Source organism: Mirounga angustirostris, unplaced genomic scaffold (assembly GCF_029215605.1).
Source record: "Mirounga angustirostris isolate CCGP_5_RB_7025 unplaced genomic scaffold, mMirAng1.0.hap1 SCAF_16, whole genome shotgun sequence".
NCBI lineage: Eukaryota > Metazoa > Chordata > Mammalia > Carnivora > Phocidae > Mirounga > Mirounga angustirostris.
This window is the reverse complement of record NW_026991724.1, coordinates 7,013,652-7,034,852: the sequence shown is the minus strand read 5'-3', so window position 1 is coordinate 7,034,852 and position 21,201 is coordinate 7,013,652. Positions and strand designations below refer to the sequence as shown.

General features: G+C 46.8%; 1 protein-coding gene across 1 annotated transcript in view; it reads left to right on the top strand.

Annotated features, from left to right (window-relative positions):
* Positions 1-293: 293 nt before the first annotated feature.
* Positions 294-21,201, top strand: part of BCO1 (beta-carotene oxygenase 1) — a 39,554-nt gene continuing 18,646 nt past the window's right edge. The window contains 6 exon segments of the mRNA XM_064581738.1: positions 294-977; positions 4,986-5,114; positions 14,536-14,665; positions 16,467-16,614; positions 18,215-18,362; positions 20,663-20,883. Coding sequence (XP_064437808.1) covers positions 914-977; positions 4,986-5,114; positions 14,536-14,665; positions 16,467-16,614; positions 18,215-18,362; positions 20,663-20,883 — 840 coding nt within the window. The 5' untranslated portion in view covers positions 294-913.

Sequence of the window (21,201 nt, the reverse complement as noted above, 5' to 3'; positions counted from 1 at the left end):
AGTAGAGTTTTTGGTTCCCTATATTTATGGTTTAAATGGGTAAACATTTTGTGTTTACTTCTCCAAAAAAGAAATATCATAAATTAAGTTGCTCTTTGAATACGATTTTTTAAGGAGGGGGAGGCTCAGGGACCTTTATTCAAAACAAAACAAAAACGCTCTCTCTGCTGAAGAAGTTCCCACCATGTGCAGAAGGAATTCTAGCGATTGATGCACTCTCAGCTCCCCTAATCCCAGGTCCTGATAGTTTCTGTTCTTGTTCTTTTTTTTTTTTTAAAGATTTTATTTATTTATTTGAGACAGAGAGAATGAGATAGAGCATGAGAGGGAGGAGGGTCAGAGGGAGAAGCAGACTCCCTGCCAAGCAGGGAGCCCGATGCGGGACTCGATCCCGGGACTCCAGGATCATGACCTGAGCCGAAGGCAGTCGCTTAACCGACTGAGCCACCCAGGCACCCCACTGTTCTTGTTCTGATCATAAATCCTCTCCACCTCCTGGGCTGGATTATTTCAGGCTGCATACCTACACAGAATGCACCCACTGAATTATCCCACCAATTTAAACCCAGCAGAAGACTAGCTTTTCTTGCTTAAGCCAGAGTGGAACTGGAAAGGGAGTTGGGGATACAATAAGAGGGTTAAAGTTTAGACAGGACTCAGGCTGGGGAATTGACCTTTGACCACAGATAAAGAACGCCGGCGCAGCTCCCCCCCCCCCCCCCCCCCCCGCCATGTGCTGTGCGCGAAGAGATACCAGGCTCTCAGGGCATCGGGAGGGAAGGAGATATAAGAGAAGGAAGCTGCAGCAGAGCAGAAAGGAAAGAAAAGGAGGAGCCGAAAAGCAAGCAGTTGCCTTGAACACAGCAGAGTGTCTGCTCACTGTCAGTATCACTCCCGCTCAGCGCCCCATGCCATGGATATAATATTTGGCAGAAATGAGAAGGAGCAGCTGGAACCTGTGAGGGCCAAAGTGACAGGTGAGCGTTTCGTAAAGATGGCGGGCTCTTCTTATGTGTTTAGACATACACTTTTTTTCTGTTTATGAAAGAAATATTTACTGTAAATTATTTTTGGAAAATCTGGAAAACAGTATATAGTGGGGAATGATCCACAATCCAGACGTATTCTCTGTAAAAATCTAGGTGTGCTTTTTATGCACCGAAACTGTTTCCAGGGAGAGGGAGAGTCGTTCTCACTACTTCAGGGGAAGAGCCTGGGGAGGCTATGACTGGCATGGATACAATGGAATTATTCGGCAAAGTGTGGCCCATTCCAAGTGGGTGGTACCTTTGTGCAAATATGTGCAACCTAAGTTAATTTCAAAATGGCATGAGATGTGCACGTGGGCTCCCACTTTCGCGTGTGCAAGCTGGAGGGCGTGCAGAGCATGTCTTGATTTCCTCGCAGGAGCCCACAGCTTGATCTGGGCCCTCGAGTACCTGCAGAGCCATAAGTCCAACAGACCCAGAGTGGGACCCTCCATGGGAGAATTCCTTTATCAGGCTTTGTGTCTCATTTCCGTCATCTGTTATTTCTCTGGCTCTCTCCTTCTATGCTGTCCCTGAGAAGGGCGAGTGAGCTGGCTCAGGCACATAGGCAGTTTCATCTTCAGATACTCGGATCTGGAGGTTTTTCCTGAGTGAGCATTTCTCTGTGAGGAAAGTCAGATTGGAGCTTTTCAACCAAGGAATTGCCTTGGAAGGCTTTTCAAAGAATAGCTTTTATGTTTGTTTTTCTCTGATTGCGAAGGTAACGTAGGATCTATATGTGTGTGTGTTTTATGTATATGTACATATATAAAAACTTGGAAGTGCTAATGGGAACACAGGGAAATAAAATCAGCTGTATTTTCATCTCAAGCACTCCTAATATTGGAGTATTTTGAGTTTTTAAAAGATAAAGATTGTATAGACTACAAATATTTTTTTCAAAAACAAATGTATATTTACTATTAATTTTTTATTTTAAAAAAGAGAGCCTCCAATAGCTATCCTTTTATGTTCAGGGATGCCATGAACATGTTGCCCATAAGCGTTATGTTTAATGACTGCATGGAAATCCTTGGAAATTTTAGAAAGCCGGAATCCTAGAACCTGCAGATCTGAGTGGACCCCTGGATCCAGATCAGCGGTTCTCCCCACCTCCACCCTACACCTGCAGCTTCCCCATCACCTGGGCGCTTGTTAGAATCACGAATTCCTGGGTCCACTCCAGACCCATGGAATCAGATATGCTGGGGGCAGAGCCCAGCAATCTGTGTTTCTGCAAGCCCTCTGGCTGCTTCCAAGTGTGAGAACCACTGCTGTAAATCACGCCTCCGTCCTTGAGGGAAGCTGAGGGCTGGAGAGGGGCTGCAACTTGCCCAAGGCCAGGGCAGCCAGTGAAGGACAGGCTCCCAACCCTCAGTCCAGGCCTCCAGTCCTGGGTCAAGTCTAATCATTGGCCAACTGCTAACTAAAGATTGTGCCTGTGTGGCCATGTCTGCCCACAGAGGCCATGTCCAGGCTTCATGTTGGGCTGTGCACTGTTAGCTCTGAGACCTCCTTGGCCAGTTACTTAAGCATTTCCTGCCTCAGTTCCCTCTTATGTCAAACAGTCCGCGTGTACCTACCACATAGGGTTGCTGCCATGATTATATGATTTAATGCCACCTGCCCCCCAGTGCCTGGCACATGGTGCTCAATATGTGTTCTTCTATCTAGGGCTTTGACTGTGCTTAGATTCATCTCTCTCTGCTCTGCCTCGTCTGCTCCTTCTCCTGCAACTGGGTCTCTGTGAATAGCCCCACTATTCACTTAGTTGCCCAAGGCAGGAGACTTGGTGGCACTTGGGGTGCTCCCTCCCCTCTCCCCCCTATTCACTCAGACTCCCAGTCCTGTCCATTCCACATCCTCCAACTCTCTGTTCTGTTGTTTCTCTCCACCCTCTCTCTGGTCTTCCCACCTCTTCTTGGCTCCTCCTCCCACCACGCTCTACACCACAGAGACAACTTTTGAAACCCCAAATCTGAGCATATTACATTCATGTGAGCTGTCCAGAAGAGGTAGATCCTTAGAAAGTAGATGAGTGGTTTTCAGGAGGACAGGACTTTGTTTTGGGGTGATAGAATGTTCTGGAACTAGATGGTGATGATTGCATAACATTGTGAATATATTAAAAACCCTTGAATTGTATACCTTAAAATGGTGGATTTTTTTTGTTGTTGTTATGTGAATTTTATCTCAAGAAAAAAATTGCACACGCACAAAAATCAGATCCTCTCATTCCCTGTTTTAACTGGCCAAGTTGTACCATTCTTCTGAGTGTCTAATCAAAGCCCTTGGTGTGGTCTCATTGACCTTTGTCACATGGTCTCTGCTTAGCTCTCCAGCCTCAATGCTTAGGCTTCCTCACTCGAAAATTGCAGACCAGTCTTGCTAAACAACTGGCACATCTCCTGGTCTTTGACCTGGTCTTTGATCTCTTGGTTCAGGTTCCCCCAGAGATAAGAATTCAGATGTAAGTAGTTTAATTTGGGATGTGATCCCAAGAAACACTGGGAGGGAAACCAATAAAAGGGCATTGTCAAGCCACTGACCACTGTGAGCCATCAGAGCTGAGCCCTCTGGGCATAGTTTAACATGCCTCATATTGTCCCAGCTGAGGGCAAAGAAGTGGTGACAAGTGATGCCGAACTCCCCATCCATCTTTAGGTGACAGCCACTTCCAGGGGCATTAACTCCAGGGTGTTCCAGCTTGCCCAGTGTGTGGGCAGATCATCTCCTGCAGTGAAAACAAAGCCCTCAGGCAGAGAGCTGCAGGTAGTGGCAGAAAGCAACCTTCAGGGAGAGGCCAGTGCCAAGAGGACAAGGGTGGGGCACCAACAGCGTCTGTTCCAGGACCCTACCTCTAGAGCTGTGCTGTTGAACAGAGATATAATGCATGCCACGTGCATAGTTTTAAATGTCCTAATAGCCACACTCAAAAAGGTTAAAAAAAAAAAGTGAATTTTAACTGTTTATTTTTTAAGGCAACATATCCAAAATATTATAAGTTCAACATGTAATCAATGTTTTTTAAGTTGCTATTGAGATATTTTACATTTTTTTTCATACTTAGCCTTTGAAATTCAGTGTGTATTTTACACTTTACAGCACATCTCTGTTCAGACTGGCCAGGTTTCAAGTCCTCCGTGGCCACATGAGACCGGTGGCTACCATATTGGGCAGCACAGTTCTAGAATGTTCTTTCCCCACCTTTGGAAAGCCACTACCTACTCCCCTTCAAGACTCAGCCAGTGGCTCCTCCAGGAAGCAGGCCCAACCCTCCTGCTCTCACCCCACCTGGAGGTGAGGTTCTATTCCACACGGCCCCCTTGCTGAGCCTGTCACATTGCCTTCCTTTATTGTGGTGTGGTTTGGGTGTCTGTTCATCCGTCTGCTCCGTGGGTAGCGAGCAACTTGAGGACAGGGATGACGTCAGTTCATCTCGGTATCCTCACTGCTGGCACAATCCAGGCATATCCTACCCTTTCTGGAAGCGACTGCTGAAGGAATGAGTGGGTGGAGTGAGTCGTGTTGGGTCTGTGACCTCAATTCCTTTCCATGGCCACATCTCGTAGCTTTTTGGTTGGGATGTGCAAACTGGAAACAAAACATTCTTTTTTTTTTTTTTTTTAATCTTTTTTTTTAATTCTTATGTTAATCCCCATACATTACATCATTAGTTTTAGATGAAGTGTTCCATGATTCATTGTTTGTGCATAACACCCAGTGCTCCATGCAGAATGTGCCCTCCTCAATACCCACCACCAGGCTAACCCATCCTCCCACCCCCCTCCCCTCTAGAACCCTCAGTTTGTTTTTCAGAGTCCATCGTCTCTCATGGTTCGTCTACCCCTCCGATTTCCCCCACTTCATTCTTCCCCTCCCGCTACCTTTTTCTTTTTTTTTTCCTTGACATATATTGCATTATTTGTGGAAACAAAACATTCTTTCTCTTAATAGGCAGGATTCCCACATGGCTGCAGGGCACCCTGCTGAGCAACGGGCCTGGAATGCACACAGTGGGGGAGACTAGGTACAACCATTGGTTTGATGGCCTGGCCTTGCTCCACAGCTTCACAGTTAGAGACAGTAAGAGTACTGTGTTGGTTTGCCGTTGCTGCTGTAAAGACAACCACAAATTTAGTAGCTTAAAACAGCACTAATTTATTCTTACAGTTATGAAAGTCAAGTCAAAACTGGGCTAAAATCAAGGTGTTGGAGGCTCCAGGGAGATAGCCCATTTCCTTGCCTTTTCCGGCTTCTAGAGGCTGCCTGCATTCCTTGGCTTGTGGCCCCAGCTGCACCTGCAAAAGCAGCAGAGCATCTTGCACACCTGCTCTCTCTCCCTCACTCTCCCCACTTCCCTCACTTCCATAATCAGTTCCTTCTCTGACCTTCCTGTCTGCCTCTTATAAGGACCTTTGTGATGGTATTGGGCCCACCCAGATAATCCAGGATCATCTCCCTTCTCAAAACCTTTAATATAATCATGTCAGCATTGCCCTATAAGGTAACAACTTCATAGGTTTCAGGGATTAAAACATGGACATCTTGGAGAGGCCATCATTCCGCCAACCACAAGCACAAACCTCCCTGGAAAGGTGGCCAAGGTTCTCTTTCAGAGAGCCTAACCTGCAAAATGATATGCATTCTCATTAGGATGGGTGAGAGCAGGAGGAGATTACTGGCTTTGGAGTCAGACATGCCTCAAATCAGAATAGGAAGAGAACAGAGCTGAAAGGAACAGAGCTGAGTAGATTGCTCACCAGGCAAGGGAGACCAGTCACTCAAGCCACAAGTTCAGTGGCTCTCCCAGAGGGGAGACTGAAATGGCTGAATAAGGCAGAATTCTGGGTTCAGGTGACTGGCTCACGAGGTGGATGGTAAACTCTTTGCTGTTGGCCATGAAGCTGCTGTATGTCACAACAGCATGCTCTGAGTTCCTAAAGAGGTCTGGGATGGGTCACATGAGGCTTTAGCAGGCTCAGAGTCACATGCTGGGGAAGTTCGTGTCCTAATGCTTCAGCTTGGTGACATTTTTCTTTAAACCCTGCATTCCAGCATGACAAACAGGTCACTTCACCTCCCTTGGCCTCCATGTCCACTGCAGTAAAAAGAGCTTGATGATCCCCTCTGGAGAGCTGTCATGATCATTAGAAGGGCCAGGTATCTAGCAAGGGCCTGACACCTGGTAGGCACAGAATAGATTGAAAACCACCATCACTGTCACTGGGTTTGAATCCTGTCTTCATCCTAGCTAACATGCACCCAAGCTGTGTGACCTTGGCCAAGTTACTGACCCTTTCTGTCTCCCCATCTGTAAAATGGAGATATCAGGAATGTGGAATTTAAGGAATTTAAAGGCATTAATATGTGTAAGGAGCTTTGTATAATACCTGGCACAGAACATGTGCTCAAAAAGCATTAGTGTTATTTTTGCTTAATTACTATTTCGTCTAAGCCAGTGAGCAATTATTTTTGGGGGGCAGACTCTATGCCAGTGGCTTGCTCTAAGATTTCATGAATAGAGACCCCATGTGTGAAAACCATGAGCTCTGAGTTTGCAAAAACTTAACAGATTTTACTGAGACTCAGCTACAGAGTGAGTTCCATATTTGCTGACAGCTCTAAGCCTTAACAGTCCCCTCCTCTCCTGACAGAAGTTACCAATGATTCCTAGGGAAATCAACGCTGTTCTGGATGACATGCATGAAAGGTAAAAGTACACTGGCTTCCTTTCCAGAAGGCCCTGCTTTGCCATGCTGTCAGGTCCCTTGTGGTCCATTTCAGGTGCTCACATTAGCACTGCGTGGGAGGTGTGCTTTGTCCTCTCTTTGCAGACGCGGAAATGGGAACTTTAGAGAGGTTGAGTGACTTAACCGAGCAAGGTCACTGACGTAGGGCTAGGATCTGACTTGTTTTGTCTAGGGTTCAAGTTTGCAACCCTCCCTGCTCTCCTCCTCCCACCCCTACACATCCCCCTGAGAAACGGCAGGTAGCTTAAATGAGCCCTCACAGCTTACTGAATGGTGGTTTCCACATCCTTCCATAGAGACTCTGGGGACAAGAGAACCAGTAGGGGATGACCAATCCATGGCTGTCTTTCAGAAGCATGGCTGCCATCCACCAAAATCCTTGAGTGGGCTAAACAGGCACATGACCAAAGTTAACCCATGCTGCTTAAACTTTCTAAAGGTTTCTAGTAGATTTTCATAAATCTTTTTTTTTTAATTTAATTTATTTATTTGTGAGAGAGAATGAGATAGAGCATGAGAGGGGGGAGGGTCAGAGGGAGAAGCAGACTCCCCGCTGAGCAGGGAGCCCGATGCGGTACTCGATCCCGGGACTCCAGGATCATGACCTGAGCCGAAGGCAGTCGCTTAACCAACTGAGCCACCCAGGCGCCCTCTAGTAGATTTTCAAATTAAAAATCCATTGTCAAAGGTAAGTACCTGTTTTATTATCTTTTATGGGATGGTCAGTTAGGTGTGACCACAAAAGGAGAAAGAGAGAGGCTTGGGAACAAAGCCTATTATACTCACAGGTCCTAGGAGGCACGGCATGTCACAGTGGTCCACAGTGGATAGCAACAAGGTGGTCCAGAGGCAGAAGACAGGAGCAGGGGAAGCACATAGGCAATGGCCTGTCCTGGGGTTTCTGAGGGAAAGACAAGATGGAACAGAGTAAACAGCTTAGGATCAGCTGGTGTGAATAGTGCTGGCAGGCTTTGGACTTCGGGGGTGGTCTCTGGTGCTTGGCACCTGGCCCTGGGGTGATGAAGGCAGAGGAATATTGCTTCCTGGAGTGCGTGGGCCAGAGAGAGGAGATCTGGCTCTGGAATGGTTAGTTTTCATCTCACAGATATGCTGGGCCTTTTGCTACCTCTAAGAATTGGCTAGTCCAGGGAAGGACAGTCTCCTCCAACCAGAAAGGTTTATTAAGATACCAAAACATAATATACAGAAAAATTAAAAAAAATATGCAATAGCATGAAAGACTCGATTCTATGCATAATCTGGAACTGGCTGGAAAATGGGAAGTACAGAGAGTCCACTCAATTACTCGTCCTTCCCCATCCTGCTCTTGAACCTGGCCTGTGTTGAAGGTACATGCCCTACTCTGCTTTGCAATGATCAGCTTGCCATTCTCCAGCCTAGGGTGGGAGGCCCCAGGACACAGGGTTTCTGTTCAAATTGTTGTGTCTTCATTACCTGGCACTGGGCCTGGCCCAGAGGGGTGCTAGGAAACTCTTTATGGAGCCCAAATGGCATGAACGAGGTAAAGGTTGTTTTGGGAGAAGGAAGCAATATGTTCCCAGTCGATCTCTTCAACACTCACTACAGGGAGTGCTTGCTGGCCACTGGCCCAAGTGCTTTGTGCCCACCCACAACTCAGCCCTCACTACAGCTTCTGAGGAAGGTACCTCTTGATTTTACAGATGAGCCTGACACCCAGAGAGGCTAAGTAACTTGCCCAAAGGCACACAGCTAGGAAGTGGTGGATGTCAGATATAAACCCAATGCTCTCTAAATCTAGAATCTCATGACCGAAGATTTATGCTGTTCTGCTCTGCTTCCCCCTCTTGCTGGCTACCCTCCCTCCTCATCTCTCCAGCCCAATCCTCTCAAGGCTGTCAGATTGCCAACATTAGTGCGGCACAGCCTGGCCTCATCTCTCCTCTCCTCTACAACTTTCAATGGCTCCCCACTCAACTCCCCAAGAGTAGAAACACAAACCAGAAATGTTAAGTACTACTATACATGATTCAAGAGGACATGCACAGGGTGAGCAGGGTTCTCTGATTTACAGATAACACAAAGCCAGTATTTCTCAAAAGGTGGTTTGTGTACCTCTTACATCGGAATCCCCTAGGATTAAAACTCCAAATTCTGAGACCCCACCCAGGGCTGAGTGAATCATAATCCTGAAGGGCACAGTCAGAGTATCGGTGTTTCTTTCTTTCTTTTTTTTTTTAAGATTTTATTTATTTATTTGAGAGAGAGAATGAGACAGAGAGAGAGAGCATGGGAGGGGGGAGGATCAGAGGGAGAAGCAGACTCCCTGCTGAGCAGGGAGTCCGATGCGGGACTCGATCCTGGGACTCCCAGGATCATGACCTGAGCCGAAGGCAGTCGCTTAACCAACTGAGCCACCCAGGCGCCCCAGAGTATCGGTGTTTCTAATACATCTCCTAGATGGCCCTGAGCACACTGAGGTTTCAGAAAACCTCTGCAGTGAGCTGGTGCAGCCACTCTGGAAAGCAGTATGGAGGTTCCTCAAAAAGTTGAAAATAGAGCTACCCTACAACCCCGCAATTGCACTACTGGGTATTTACCCCAAAGATACAAATGTAGTGATCTGAAGGGACATGTGCGCCCCAATGTTTATAGCAGTAATGTCCACAATAGCCAAACTATGGAAAGAGCCTAGATGTCCATTGACAGATGAATGGATAAAGAAGATGTGGTATATATATACAATGGAATATTATGCAGCCATCAAAAAATGAAATCTTGCCATTTGCAATGACGTTGATTGAACTAGAGGGTATTATGCTAAGCAAAATAAGTCAATCAGAGAAAGACAATTATCATATGATCTCACTGATATGAGGAATTTGAGAAACAAGACAGAGGATCATAGGGGAAGGGAGGGAAAAATGAAACAAGACGAAGCCAGAGAGGGAGACAAACCATAAGAGACTCTTTTTTTTTTTTAATATTTTATTTATTTATTTGAGAGAGAGAGAGCATGAGAGCGGGGAGGGTCAGAGGGAGAAGCAGACTCCCTGCAGAGCAGGGAGCCCGATGCGGGACTCGATCCAGGGACCCCAGGATCATGACCTGAGCCGAAGGCAGTCGCTTAACCAACTGAGCCACCCAGGCGCCCCAAGAGACTCTTAATCTCAGGAAACAAACTGAGGGTTTCTAGAGTCGGGGGTGGTTGGGAGGAATAAAGTGGCTGGGTGATGGACGTTGGGGAGGATATGTGCTATGGTGAGTGCTGTGAATTGTGTAAGACTGATGAATCACAGACCTGTACCCCTGAAACAAATAATACATTATGTGTTAATAAAAAAAAAAAAAGAAAACCTCTGCAGTGAACCTCCAGTCTAGCTGCCCTATCCCACCCAAGACCAAGTTCATCAGCGCACCGTGGAGGTGGGGCTGAGGCTTCTGCCACTGTTTCAAAGCACCAGGTGATGAGTGTACAGCCAGCATGGAAAACCCAAATCAGTAAGAAAAGACTGGAATAAGAAAGCAGAAAGATAGAAAAATGGTTTGTGGCCTTCAGCAGAAACCAGTGAAAGTTAATGTTTTAAAAACCTAAGATTTAACTAAAGGAGCAGAGTGGAGGAGAAGCCAGACAGACAAAGGGTATATAGGAGTGCTCTTTTTTGTAAGTCTAAAATAATTTCAGTTTTTGTTTTTGTTTTTGTTTTTAAAGTAGGCTTCACGCCCAGCACAGGGCTTGAACTCATCACCCTGAGATCAAGACCTGAGCTGAGATCAAGTTTCGGACACTCAACCAAATGAGCCACCCAGGCACCCTTAAAATTATTTCAAAATTAAAAATTTTTATAAAGCAGGCATAGAGATGAATGAATTCAAGTCTCCCTCAGCAGTACATTTTGATAATTTTTTATTTAGAGGCAAGGTCGTTGTCCCACGAGGATTTGAACATGTGAATTCCAAGAGCCAGCATCACGAAGGTTTAGAGACAAAAAGTTCTCCAGAATTTAGCCTTTTCTGAAGCTTTTTCAATTATTATAGCTCTAAACTAGCCTTTTGGAAGTTTTCTTAAATTGGAGGTAGATATATATATATATATAAAATCTCCCACTCCCCCCAGAATATCAAACTTGACCCAATTCTAGAAGATTCCAGGCAGGAGCACATCTGTTTACTTGTGTCCCTTTAGAAGGAATGTGGCTAATTGGGGCTCACCAGGGAGCAAAGTTCTGAGGAATGTGTGGTGGCCTTCTTTAATCTCAGCCTCAGAGTTGAGTGTCAGCTTTGAGTAATTCCAGAGACATGTTTTCCTGTGGCCCCTGAGCCCTCCATGTGTGCTCTGAGGCTGGTTGTTTATAGGAAATGGGCCACCTGCTGACAGCCAGCCTGGGATGGGTGTTTACATTTCAAGTGAACTTAATTCAGCATTTTAGGGAAAGCACCTTAGCCAGTGCTTGTAGGTGGTGACCCTCAGAGAGTGACCAGCGAAGGACAGGCTGATTCAGGGGGAGACCAGGGTGCCGTGAAGTAGGGTCTATGTAGCATGTGACCAAAGACCAGTGTGTGTGGCCTCACCAACCCCCAGCTGAGTCTTCCTGCCTCCAGGATTTTGTTGGACAATTCCAAATTTCCACAGCCATTACTTAGCAAGTGCATGCTGTGTACCAATGGGCCTAACTCCTTGTATCATCCCATCTCATTTAAAACTGCAATCCTATCTGGGGAGGGCTGCATGATCCCTAATTTCCAGTTGAGAAAACTGAGGTTCAGTGAGATAAAGAGACTCACCCAAGGTCACATGGCTGGGATTAGGACTAACCCTGGAACCAAAGCCTGCCCACTCTACCCACTGCATCTCAGTAGCATATGTAGCTTTTATTGAGCACCTACTATGTGCTGAATGCTTTACAAGCCTTAAGCATCACAGCAACTCCATAAGAAACATATCATGATCCTCACATCAGAGCAGAGAGGACCAAGTGTTGACTCTGACATGAGGTCAAGTGCATGGTCAGTAGATGACAGAGTAGGATTCATAGCCACTTGGAGACCTGAATCCCCTCAGGAGTAGAGATGTGACTACGCTGCTCGCCCCCACTTCCTGGCCCACCAAGGTGATTAATAGATACTGGTTGAACACACGAACCGAGGGCTGGGTTAACTCAAAGTCATTCCTCCTTATTTCTTCCTGCAGGCCCAGAACAGAGCCCCCGCTCCTGAAATATCTCAGTGATACTTATTTTCACAGCAGCCACCTGTGAAAAGACGTTTGAGAATAGGATAGATGGTGATCTTCCCCTGAGCACACACAGTTTACCTCCCAAAGCCTGGAGAAAGAACTAGAAGGTCTTTCGTGGTCTCTTCCAATTTTATGAAGACTAGCATCACCATTATTGCTATTATTTCCATCTAGGTACACAGGCTGGAGTCCTTACCACTGAAACGAACACTCACATCCTTTGGAGATGGACATGAAAACACAATCCCGAGAGCAAAACTAATAGAGACTATTAGGGTCAAAATAGTGGCTCACGGGGCAGGGAGGGGAGAAGCTTGTGACTGGACAAGTTATGAGGGGCCTCCAGGGGGTTCTCATGTTCTGCTAACTAGGATGTAGTTCATATGGGTCAGTTCAGTTTGTGAAGCTTCAGCAAGCCATGCAGTTATGGTAGCCCATTTCCAGAGGTGCGTTTTTAATAACAAGGATCAGACGGAATGGTCAAACTCACGGTGGTGGCCGTGTCAGCTTTGAATCCAGCTTACCCCTCCCTAGCTGTGTGGCTTAAAGCAAGGTACTTAACCTCTCTGTGCCTCAATTTTACTCACTGGAACTGGGCCTGCAGGGTCATGAGTGCCTAAGCCCCTTGTACTTCATTTGGTAAGAAATTTGAAACCTTCAAGTGCTTAAATTTTCTTATTTTGTTGTTGATTAGCAAATGACATTAGGTTGATTTCCCCCCCCCCCAAAGAACACATTTCTGGTTGGTGTATTCTATACACTTCCAATGTTTTAGAATCAAACCAGAAAAAATACACATAAAGTGTCCACACAGTACTTAGCACACATGTGCACAATAGATGTTAGCTCTTAGCCCTGTTTCGTTTCTTAGATATAAAAAGTCACCAGACAAGAATTTCTTGGGAAGTTGTTCTCTCCTAAGCCCATCATCATGACAGTGGATACATGATGGATATTTCTCTAATCAACTTGTTTTATGGGAATGAAATGTCAGTATGACCTGGGCTTTTTGCATATTATATTTGAACCAACATTGGAAGCATATATTATATTACAGCAAAGAATGTATTCTATAGCAGGGAAAAGTCAACACGTCACTTGCTAATTAACAGCAAAATTAAATAAAAATTTAAAAACCTACAGGTTTCAAATTGTCCACCAAATGGTTTGAAAGCCTCATATATGCCAGTAGGGCCCCCACCCCTTAACCTCATCCCATTCCTGCTGCTCCCAAGCCCCTGCCCCATGATGAAAACCATGTTACTCAGTCCTGCAGGAGGTGGGCTGCCTTTCCCACCTCCAGGCCTTTGCTTTCAGACTTTCAAGGAAGAGTGAATGGAAATGCGCTACTCTCTCTCCTACTTGCCTCCTCCCCAGTCTATGGAGGGCAAATAATTTTATTCATCTTCCAAGGGCCATTTCAAGTCCCACCTCCTCCAGGAAGCCTTTCCTGATCCATCCACTCCCAGCTGAGCCTCCTCAGCTCTCTCCTCTCTTCTCCCCCACCCCTGCTCCCCTTTCTCTTCCAGAAGGAAACTGTGACTATATTATATGACTCTGCAAAGTAAAAGGGTCTTTGCAGATGTGATTAAGTTAAGGACCTTGAGGTGGAGAGATTATCCAGGTGGGCTCAGTATAATTACAAGCGTCATCACAAGGGAAAGAGGGAGGTCAGAGTCAGAAAAGATGTGACCATAGAATCAGAGGTCAGAGTCATGTAACCATAAGCCAAGCAATGCAGGCAACTTCTAGAAGCTAGAAAAGCCAGAAATAGATTTCCCTGCTGACACCTTGCTTTTTAGGCCTGTAAGACCCATTCAGGCTACATCTTCCAAAATGGTAAGATAACAAATTTGTGTCATTTTAAGCCACTAAGTTTGTGGTAATTTGTTACAACAGCCATAGGAACCTAATACGGGTCTAGAAACATACATACATTTTCAGGTTGGTCTTGATGAACTGGTCAAGAATCCCTGCTTGTATGCAGTGAGTTAGATTTTCTCCAGTGTCTATGTGAATGAGACCTCCACACAGGTATGAGCACTTTACTGTATATGGAATCAGGTGCTAGGTCATCCTCTGGCTGTAGTAGGTATCAAATATTACTCCAGGGGCTGAAATGGTCAATGGAAGGTTTCTAGGGCTAAACCAGGTCCTAGGGAAACCCAGCCCAAGTATGAGGCCTTCTGGACCAGTCCTCCAAATCCGGACCTTTTCTAGAGGGATACTAGCATGGTGGAAGAGATGGTCAATGGGCCAGATCAGCACCTCTTGGCAAGGTGACTGAACATGTCTGAGCCTCAGTCCCCTGCTATGTAAATGGAGCTCATACGGATACTTACCTTGCCATATTGTTGTCTCAAGTGAGGAAATGTGTGTGAGAGCTCACTGCAAATGCTCCTTGTAGCCAGCACGCACTAAAGGGCACCATCCTACTGAACTCACCTTTCCTCCTGTAATACCCCTACATTGACTGAAACTGACCTTAAAATTGACTGTAAAAGTGTCAGCCTGGACGATTCTGCATCTTCTCTTTTAGGTGAAGCCTATTACAGGAGCAAATACCTGAGAAGTGATACCTACAACGTCAACGTCGAGGCCAACAGGATTGTGGTGTCAGAGTTTGGAACGATGGCCTATCTGGACTCCTGCAAAAACATATTTTCCAGGTAACTGTCCGTTTTGAATCTGGTCATGCTTTTTGATATCCTCGGTGGTCAAAACCTAGCTAGCCTTAGGGGGCCATTATGGATGGATACATAAGATTTCTGTAGAAATTCTTAAAATACTTCAGAACAACCTACCAGCTCTTGGTGTCTCTGGTGTGGGAGACCTTTGGATTTTTGAGAGCCCAGGAGGGTTCAGTTGGTGGCCATCTTGTCCCAGTTGACTCACTTCTTAGCTAATTTTGACCACTGAGGATATCAAAAAGGTACCAGCTACCAGCATCCGCTCCTCTGACAATCCTCTGTAGAGTACATGAAAACCTTCACCTGGCCAGGCTTTGCCCGTCTATGGCACACAGTTCTTGATCACTGATAGCAAGAGGCAAAGGGCATCTGACAGATTATTAGGTATTTTTCCATATGGCTGGTAGGAAAGCAATTTGGAATTATATCTCAAAAATTATAAATGCACGTTCTCTTCAGTCTAGAGATAGGCTTGCTCACGTCTGGAATGGCAAACGTACAATGTTATCCATGGCTGCATCATTTGTTATAATGAGGAACTGAACATAACCCAAGTGCTCATCAACAGAAGGGTAGTTAAATAAATAAGAGTGAAGCTGTACAAGAAAATACCAGGCAGGAGCAAAAAAAAAAGATGGGGGGTGATGAGGATGCTCCCTATGTGCTGAATGGAAAGATTTCCCAGATACCTTGTTGAGTGGTGGGCACAGGGCGGAATAAGGTGTAGAAAGAGCATATGATATGCTATGTTTTGTGTAAAAAAGCAAGAAGAAATCTGGATTTATTTTTGCTTGTATGTGTGTAGAGAAAGTGGGAGGATCTGTGAGGTGGGAAACTGGCAAATGAGAGAAAGAGATAGGGAAAGGTTTTTAGTTGAATACGTTTCAAATCATCTGGGCTATGATGACTATGAATGTAGTGCAGGCTTGATGATTAAACTGTTGGCCAGGGAATCAGACCCACTGTCAGTGTCTCCTTCCTGATACTCTTCGGATATAGACGAGTTAGGAAATGTGCTAGCAGTAGACTGGTCCAGAGATGGAAGATTGCTGCTGCTTTTCTGGAACTGACGTCATCTTTCCAGTTCCAGGATCCAGTGCTGGGGCTGGCACACAGCAAGCACTGAACTGGCATTTGCAGGCGGGGGAGGAGCCAGGCAGGGGGAGGGAAGGAACGCAAAACCACCGCTTGTCGGGCGGCTTTGCTGCTTCACCACTCACCAGCAGGGGGAGCACTAACCAATACGTGGATCCAGGATCTTCTGATCAAACTAATGATGAGTTTTGCTCTCATAATTTGTTTACTTTCCTTTAAAGAAAAAAAAAAACAACTAATTTCCTGGACAAATTCAGAGTGTCCATTGTGGACTCTCATTCCTTCCAAAAGCAAGGATTAGCTGTTTTGCTAGCCTTAGGGGGCCATTATGGATGGATACATAAGATTTCTGTAGAAATTCTTAAAATACTTCAGAACAACCTACCAGCTCTTGGTGTCTCTGGTGTGGGAGACCTTTGGATTTTTGAGAGCCCAGGAGGGTTCAGTTGGTGGCCATCTTGTCCCAGATGACTCACTTCTTAGCTAATTCAACACAGTGGTATCTTTGGGCAACTTGATCTCCAAGTCCTCCAGATTCCTCAAGTGATCCTTTGGGACTTGGAACTTTTTCCCCCTGAATTGTAGAGCATTTTAAGTGGTAGGAAAACTAAAGCCATCTTGAACAGAACTTTCCAGCTGGGTAGACACAGCCATTGATTTGCTCTTGATCTGCTTTCCTCCACAGAGCATTCACCTACTTGTCCCATACCATCCCTGATTTCACAGACAACTGCCTGATTAACATCATGAAGTGTGGAGAAAACTTCTATGCGACCACAGAGACCAATTACATCAGGAAAATCAACCCACAGAATCTGGAAACCCTGGAGAAGGTACCAGTGAATCTACTACAACCAGCATCAGTTCCTGCTCATGAGAGAGAGACCCCCTGTGTTGGGCCATGTGGCCTGCAGGAACTCATGGGGGCAGCCCCTCCTCTAATGCCATTGGATCCTGAGCTTCCCCAGCACAGCACTTAGCACTAGATTCTAAGCTCTCTTGGGGTGAGGTCTATGTCGTTTCATCTCTGTGTCTGTGTTTATTCTTAGGGCTCCCGAAGCAAAGTACCACAAACTAGGTGGGTTAGAACAACAGAGATTTATTCTCTCACATTCTGGAGGCTGGAAATCTGAAATCGGGGTGTCCTCGGAGCCATGCTCTCTCTGAAGCCTCCAGGGGAAGATGCTGGCTTCCCTCTTCCAGCCTTTGGTGGCTGCCAGGAATCCTCGGTGTTCCTTGGCTTATAGATGCATCACTCCAATCTCTTCTAGAGATACAAATCATTGGATTAGGGCGCACCTCCTTCCAGAATTACCTCATTTTAACTTGATTACATCTATAAAGGCCCTGTTTCCAAATATACATACCAAGGTTTGGGGCTTCAACATATCATTTTGGAAGACACAATTCAACCCATACCACTGTCCACCATCTTGGCACCGAGTGGGAGCTTAATGGGAGTTTGAATGAATGACTACTGGATTCCCCGGACTGGAGCAGCCCTACCTGGTATTGACCTGAAGAGGGAGACCTCAGGCAGAGAGCAAGAGGACAAAAATAAATACCCAAGCAGATACCTTTCCTGGGCAGAATGAAATCAACATTTTCATGAAAATCAATAGACCCACTCATTTTTTCTCCAGCTGGCTATTCAAAGCCTCAATGTCTTCTCAATACATTTTAACAATCTGTTAAAGGGAATACTTTTCTTAGCTGTGAAATTATGTCCAGCAGCTTTTAAGCTGGGTGGCATACATCCAACTGATGTATGCTTTCCACAAAGCCTCAGAGAGGAAATACTAAGAGAGAATGAAGCCTTGCCTGACTTTTGGCCGGAGGTCATGCTCTTCTGGGGGAAGAGAGGAGGACAGTTGTTTCCTCAGCCACGCATTATTCTGTGGCTGTGCCCTGCTGGGGATGGGGGGTCATTACTAGGCTTGTTAGTCAAGTTTCGCTGTGACCAAGTGTTTTTGTAACTCTCTGTTCCCAGAATAATCCTATGAGAGAGGCCTGGAGATTTATGCCTCTGTGGCAGGCAAAAGGGGAGAATTTAAATGATGTAAGCAGAAAGACAAAGCAGCGGTTAAGATTAGCGCTAAGGCTGCCTCTCTGTGCAGGTCATTGCTCTGTGTCGAGGAATCCTGCTGCCATGCTGAGGACACCCTCAGGGCCAGGGGGCAGGGTTGCAACAACCGTCACGGAAAAGACACACGGCTCACCGACTCCCCTGCAGCCTCTGTGCTGTAGGAGGCCACCCATGAGGTGCTATCAGGTCACATGGGTAAACATCCTCTTTAAAGGTGAAGTCTGCCTTATTTTCACATCAGGAGATAGGCAAAAGTAGCCCTCATCTCTCTCAACCTAGAAGTAGGTGCTTTTCATCAAGTTTCACCCTCCCCCCATTTGCAAAAGCAGGTGGCTATCATTTTGCAGGTTGATTATCGCAAATACGTGGCTGTAAATCTGGCAACAGCACATCCTCATTATGATGCAGCCGGAAATGTTCTTAATATGGGCACATCCATCATGGACAAGGGGAAGACGAAATATGTGATCTTTAAGATCCTTGCCACTGTACCAGGTGGGTCATTCTGGGGATATCGTGAAGGACAGATGCCAAGGGTGGCTACCTCCAAAGAGTTCTGATTTTTACTGATGACATAAGACTCAATCTGACACTTTCCCTCACGGGTGATTCAGATGACCATGAACACGCTTTTCTCCTTCAGGGTAAAAGAGATGTTGCCAGACTTCCTTTTGAAAGAATAAATTCCTTTACTATTCTAACCTGCTTTTCTTTAGGCTCCAGTTCATTGATTCATTAATTTATCCATTATTCATCCACCATTTACCTATCCATCCATCTGTCTGTCCATCCATCATCCATCCCAACTATCCATCATCCATCTGTCTACGTATCTATCCATCATCCATCCAACCACCTGTCTGTCCATCCATCCATCCGCCCATCAAACATCGTCCCTTCCATCCATTTTTTTTTCAGTTTTCTAACATAATTTTGTATGCCAAAGCTGTACTGCCCACTTTCAACCCAGCCCCTGAAGCCAGGTTCCTAGTATTGTTATGGGAGCTCAGCCCTGCCTCAGACCTTCAGCCTTTCAGACTCTCCCCCGCTTCTTTGGGCCTTCTGAACCTTCTCCATTTAAGGCCAGGAACCTGGAGCAAAGCCCAGGCCAATTGTGATTTCATGTTCCTGAGGGGAGGAGGCTCCTGACCCTTATTTGTCCAGGACCCTCCTGGGAACCACACCCAGGAGACCAGGCCTCTGAGGGTGGTTGCACAGGGCTCAGGAGACAGGGCAGAATGACGAGGGTGCGGGCTTGACCTGCTGGTTTAGGAAAACTGGCTTCCATCTGTGATCCCAGCTGGTCCCCTCCCTCATAGTCTTGTAGAAGCTCCTAAGCTACTTACTAGGCTCTGTCGGCAGATGTGAGCCCCTAAGGTCAGAAGGCACAATGAGTATTCTTGTTAAACGGAACTCCCATGAATCAAGCCAATAAAGGGTTAGAGCGTCCAGCCAGACTCCTAGAATGTCAGACCTACGGATGTTACAGGCATCTGAGTTTGCCGTGTCATATTATAAAATAGGGTGATGAGGCCCATGCTGCTGGCTTCCCTGGGATTCACGCCAGGTCCTGCCTCCTAGGCCAGGGTGCTTTCCATTTCGGTTTGCTTTGTGCTCCATTTGTTTTGTGAAGAAAAGAACCACCCCACAACCCCACAGCATCCCTCCCACCAGCCAGCTGTTTATGGTGTGCCCAGGTGGCCACAAGCAAGGCGGGGACGCTTGCAGATAACTCATTGTAAGCCAGCCCCAGGCCTGGGTGGGGAGGCCTTTTGGCCAGCGGTGACTCATCCTGACAGAGGAATAAGAGCACGAACATGTACTGCGCACCTCTGCTGTCTTGGACTACTTCATGATTTCATTCTGTTCTCTCTCTCCACTCTGTGAGTGTTATTATCCCTAATAACAGAGGAGGTGGCCCGGCTAAGAGGGCTGTGTCTTCTTGGCCTAACCCTTGTGTCTTTGGCCATAATGATAGACCATATTCCATCACGCCTCAGTTTCCCATCCGTAAAATGGGGATCATACGGTCTTCTTCCATTGTCACAAGATGTGTAACAGTCCCTTATCACAGTGGGTGCTTAGTCTCACCCCCAGCTGTTTCTGAATGGTCAGCGTGAAGAGAAATTCATGGAAACCCTGTGAGGTACATCTCAAATGATGGGCCTCAGCAAAATATCAAAGTCGAAGCCTAGGAAGCTGGCCCATCCCCTGGGCGCTGGATAGAAATGCAGAGCCTCAGGCCCCAGCCCCACATACTGAGTCAGACTTCACACTTTGATCATGATCCCTGATGATCTGTGTGCGTGAAGAGGTGTTGTTCCAGAGCAGGGGCCGACAAGCTTTTCCTGGAGTGAATATCTGAGGCTTTGCAGACCTGTGGTCCCTGTTGCAACTCCTCAGCAAAGCCACTGAGGCTCAAGAGCAGGGGTAGCCACGGACCCCGCATAAAGGAGGGAGCGCGGCTGTGTTTCGAAGAAACCTTGATGCAAACACAGGTGGAGGCTGGTTTGAGCCCCCAGGCTGTCGTGCAGACCCCTGGCCCCGAGGCCTGACTCTGGGGCTCCATGTTTTCAGATTGTAGCACCAGGTCTCGCAGGGCAGGAGGGCCTAAGTGGGAACACTCGGAGCCCCTGCGTCAGCCAGGCAACAGCCCCTTCATCGGTTTACTTGTCGGCTCTCATCCAAAGGTTCTTAGCGACCAGGTCAGTTTGAAAGGCTCAGTTGCGGGTGATGGGGGCGTTGTCTGGGGGTGGCCAGGTCCTGTGCTGCTCCTGAGGCTTGCCTTTCTCTAGAGGACAAGAAGGGGAAGAACCCCTCGAAGCACATGGAGGTGTTCTGCTCCATCACCTCCGGCTCCCTCCTCTCCCCGAGCTATTACCACAGCTTCGGAGTCACCGAGAACCACATCGTTTTCCTCGAGCAGCCTTTCAAGCTAGATATCCTCAAAATGTCAACTGCATACATCCGGGGAGTGAACCGGGCCTCCTGCCTGGCTTTCCACAAGGAGGACAAGGTAAGGCCTGGCTGGGACCCCCAGCCACACAGGGACGGCCCGAGTGAGGAAGCAGACTGACATGGAGGTTGGCATGCAGGCGGTTTCCTAGGGAGGGAGGGTGTGAGCCACCGTGCAGGCTCCCCGGAAGCATCAGCCAAGCTTCCAGAGAGTTCTGAAGCTGGATGGTTCTGCAGAGTGGTCCCAGGTGGGGTTGAGGGGGCCGGGGCCCCAAGTCAATGAGTCAGTAGAGCAGACGGTATCTGTCAGAAAAGCATGTGACCTCGGGCAAGCCGGCTCTCATCAGCCAGGCAGTCGGCACCAGCCCGGTGGCCAAGG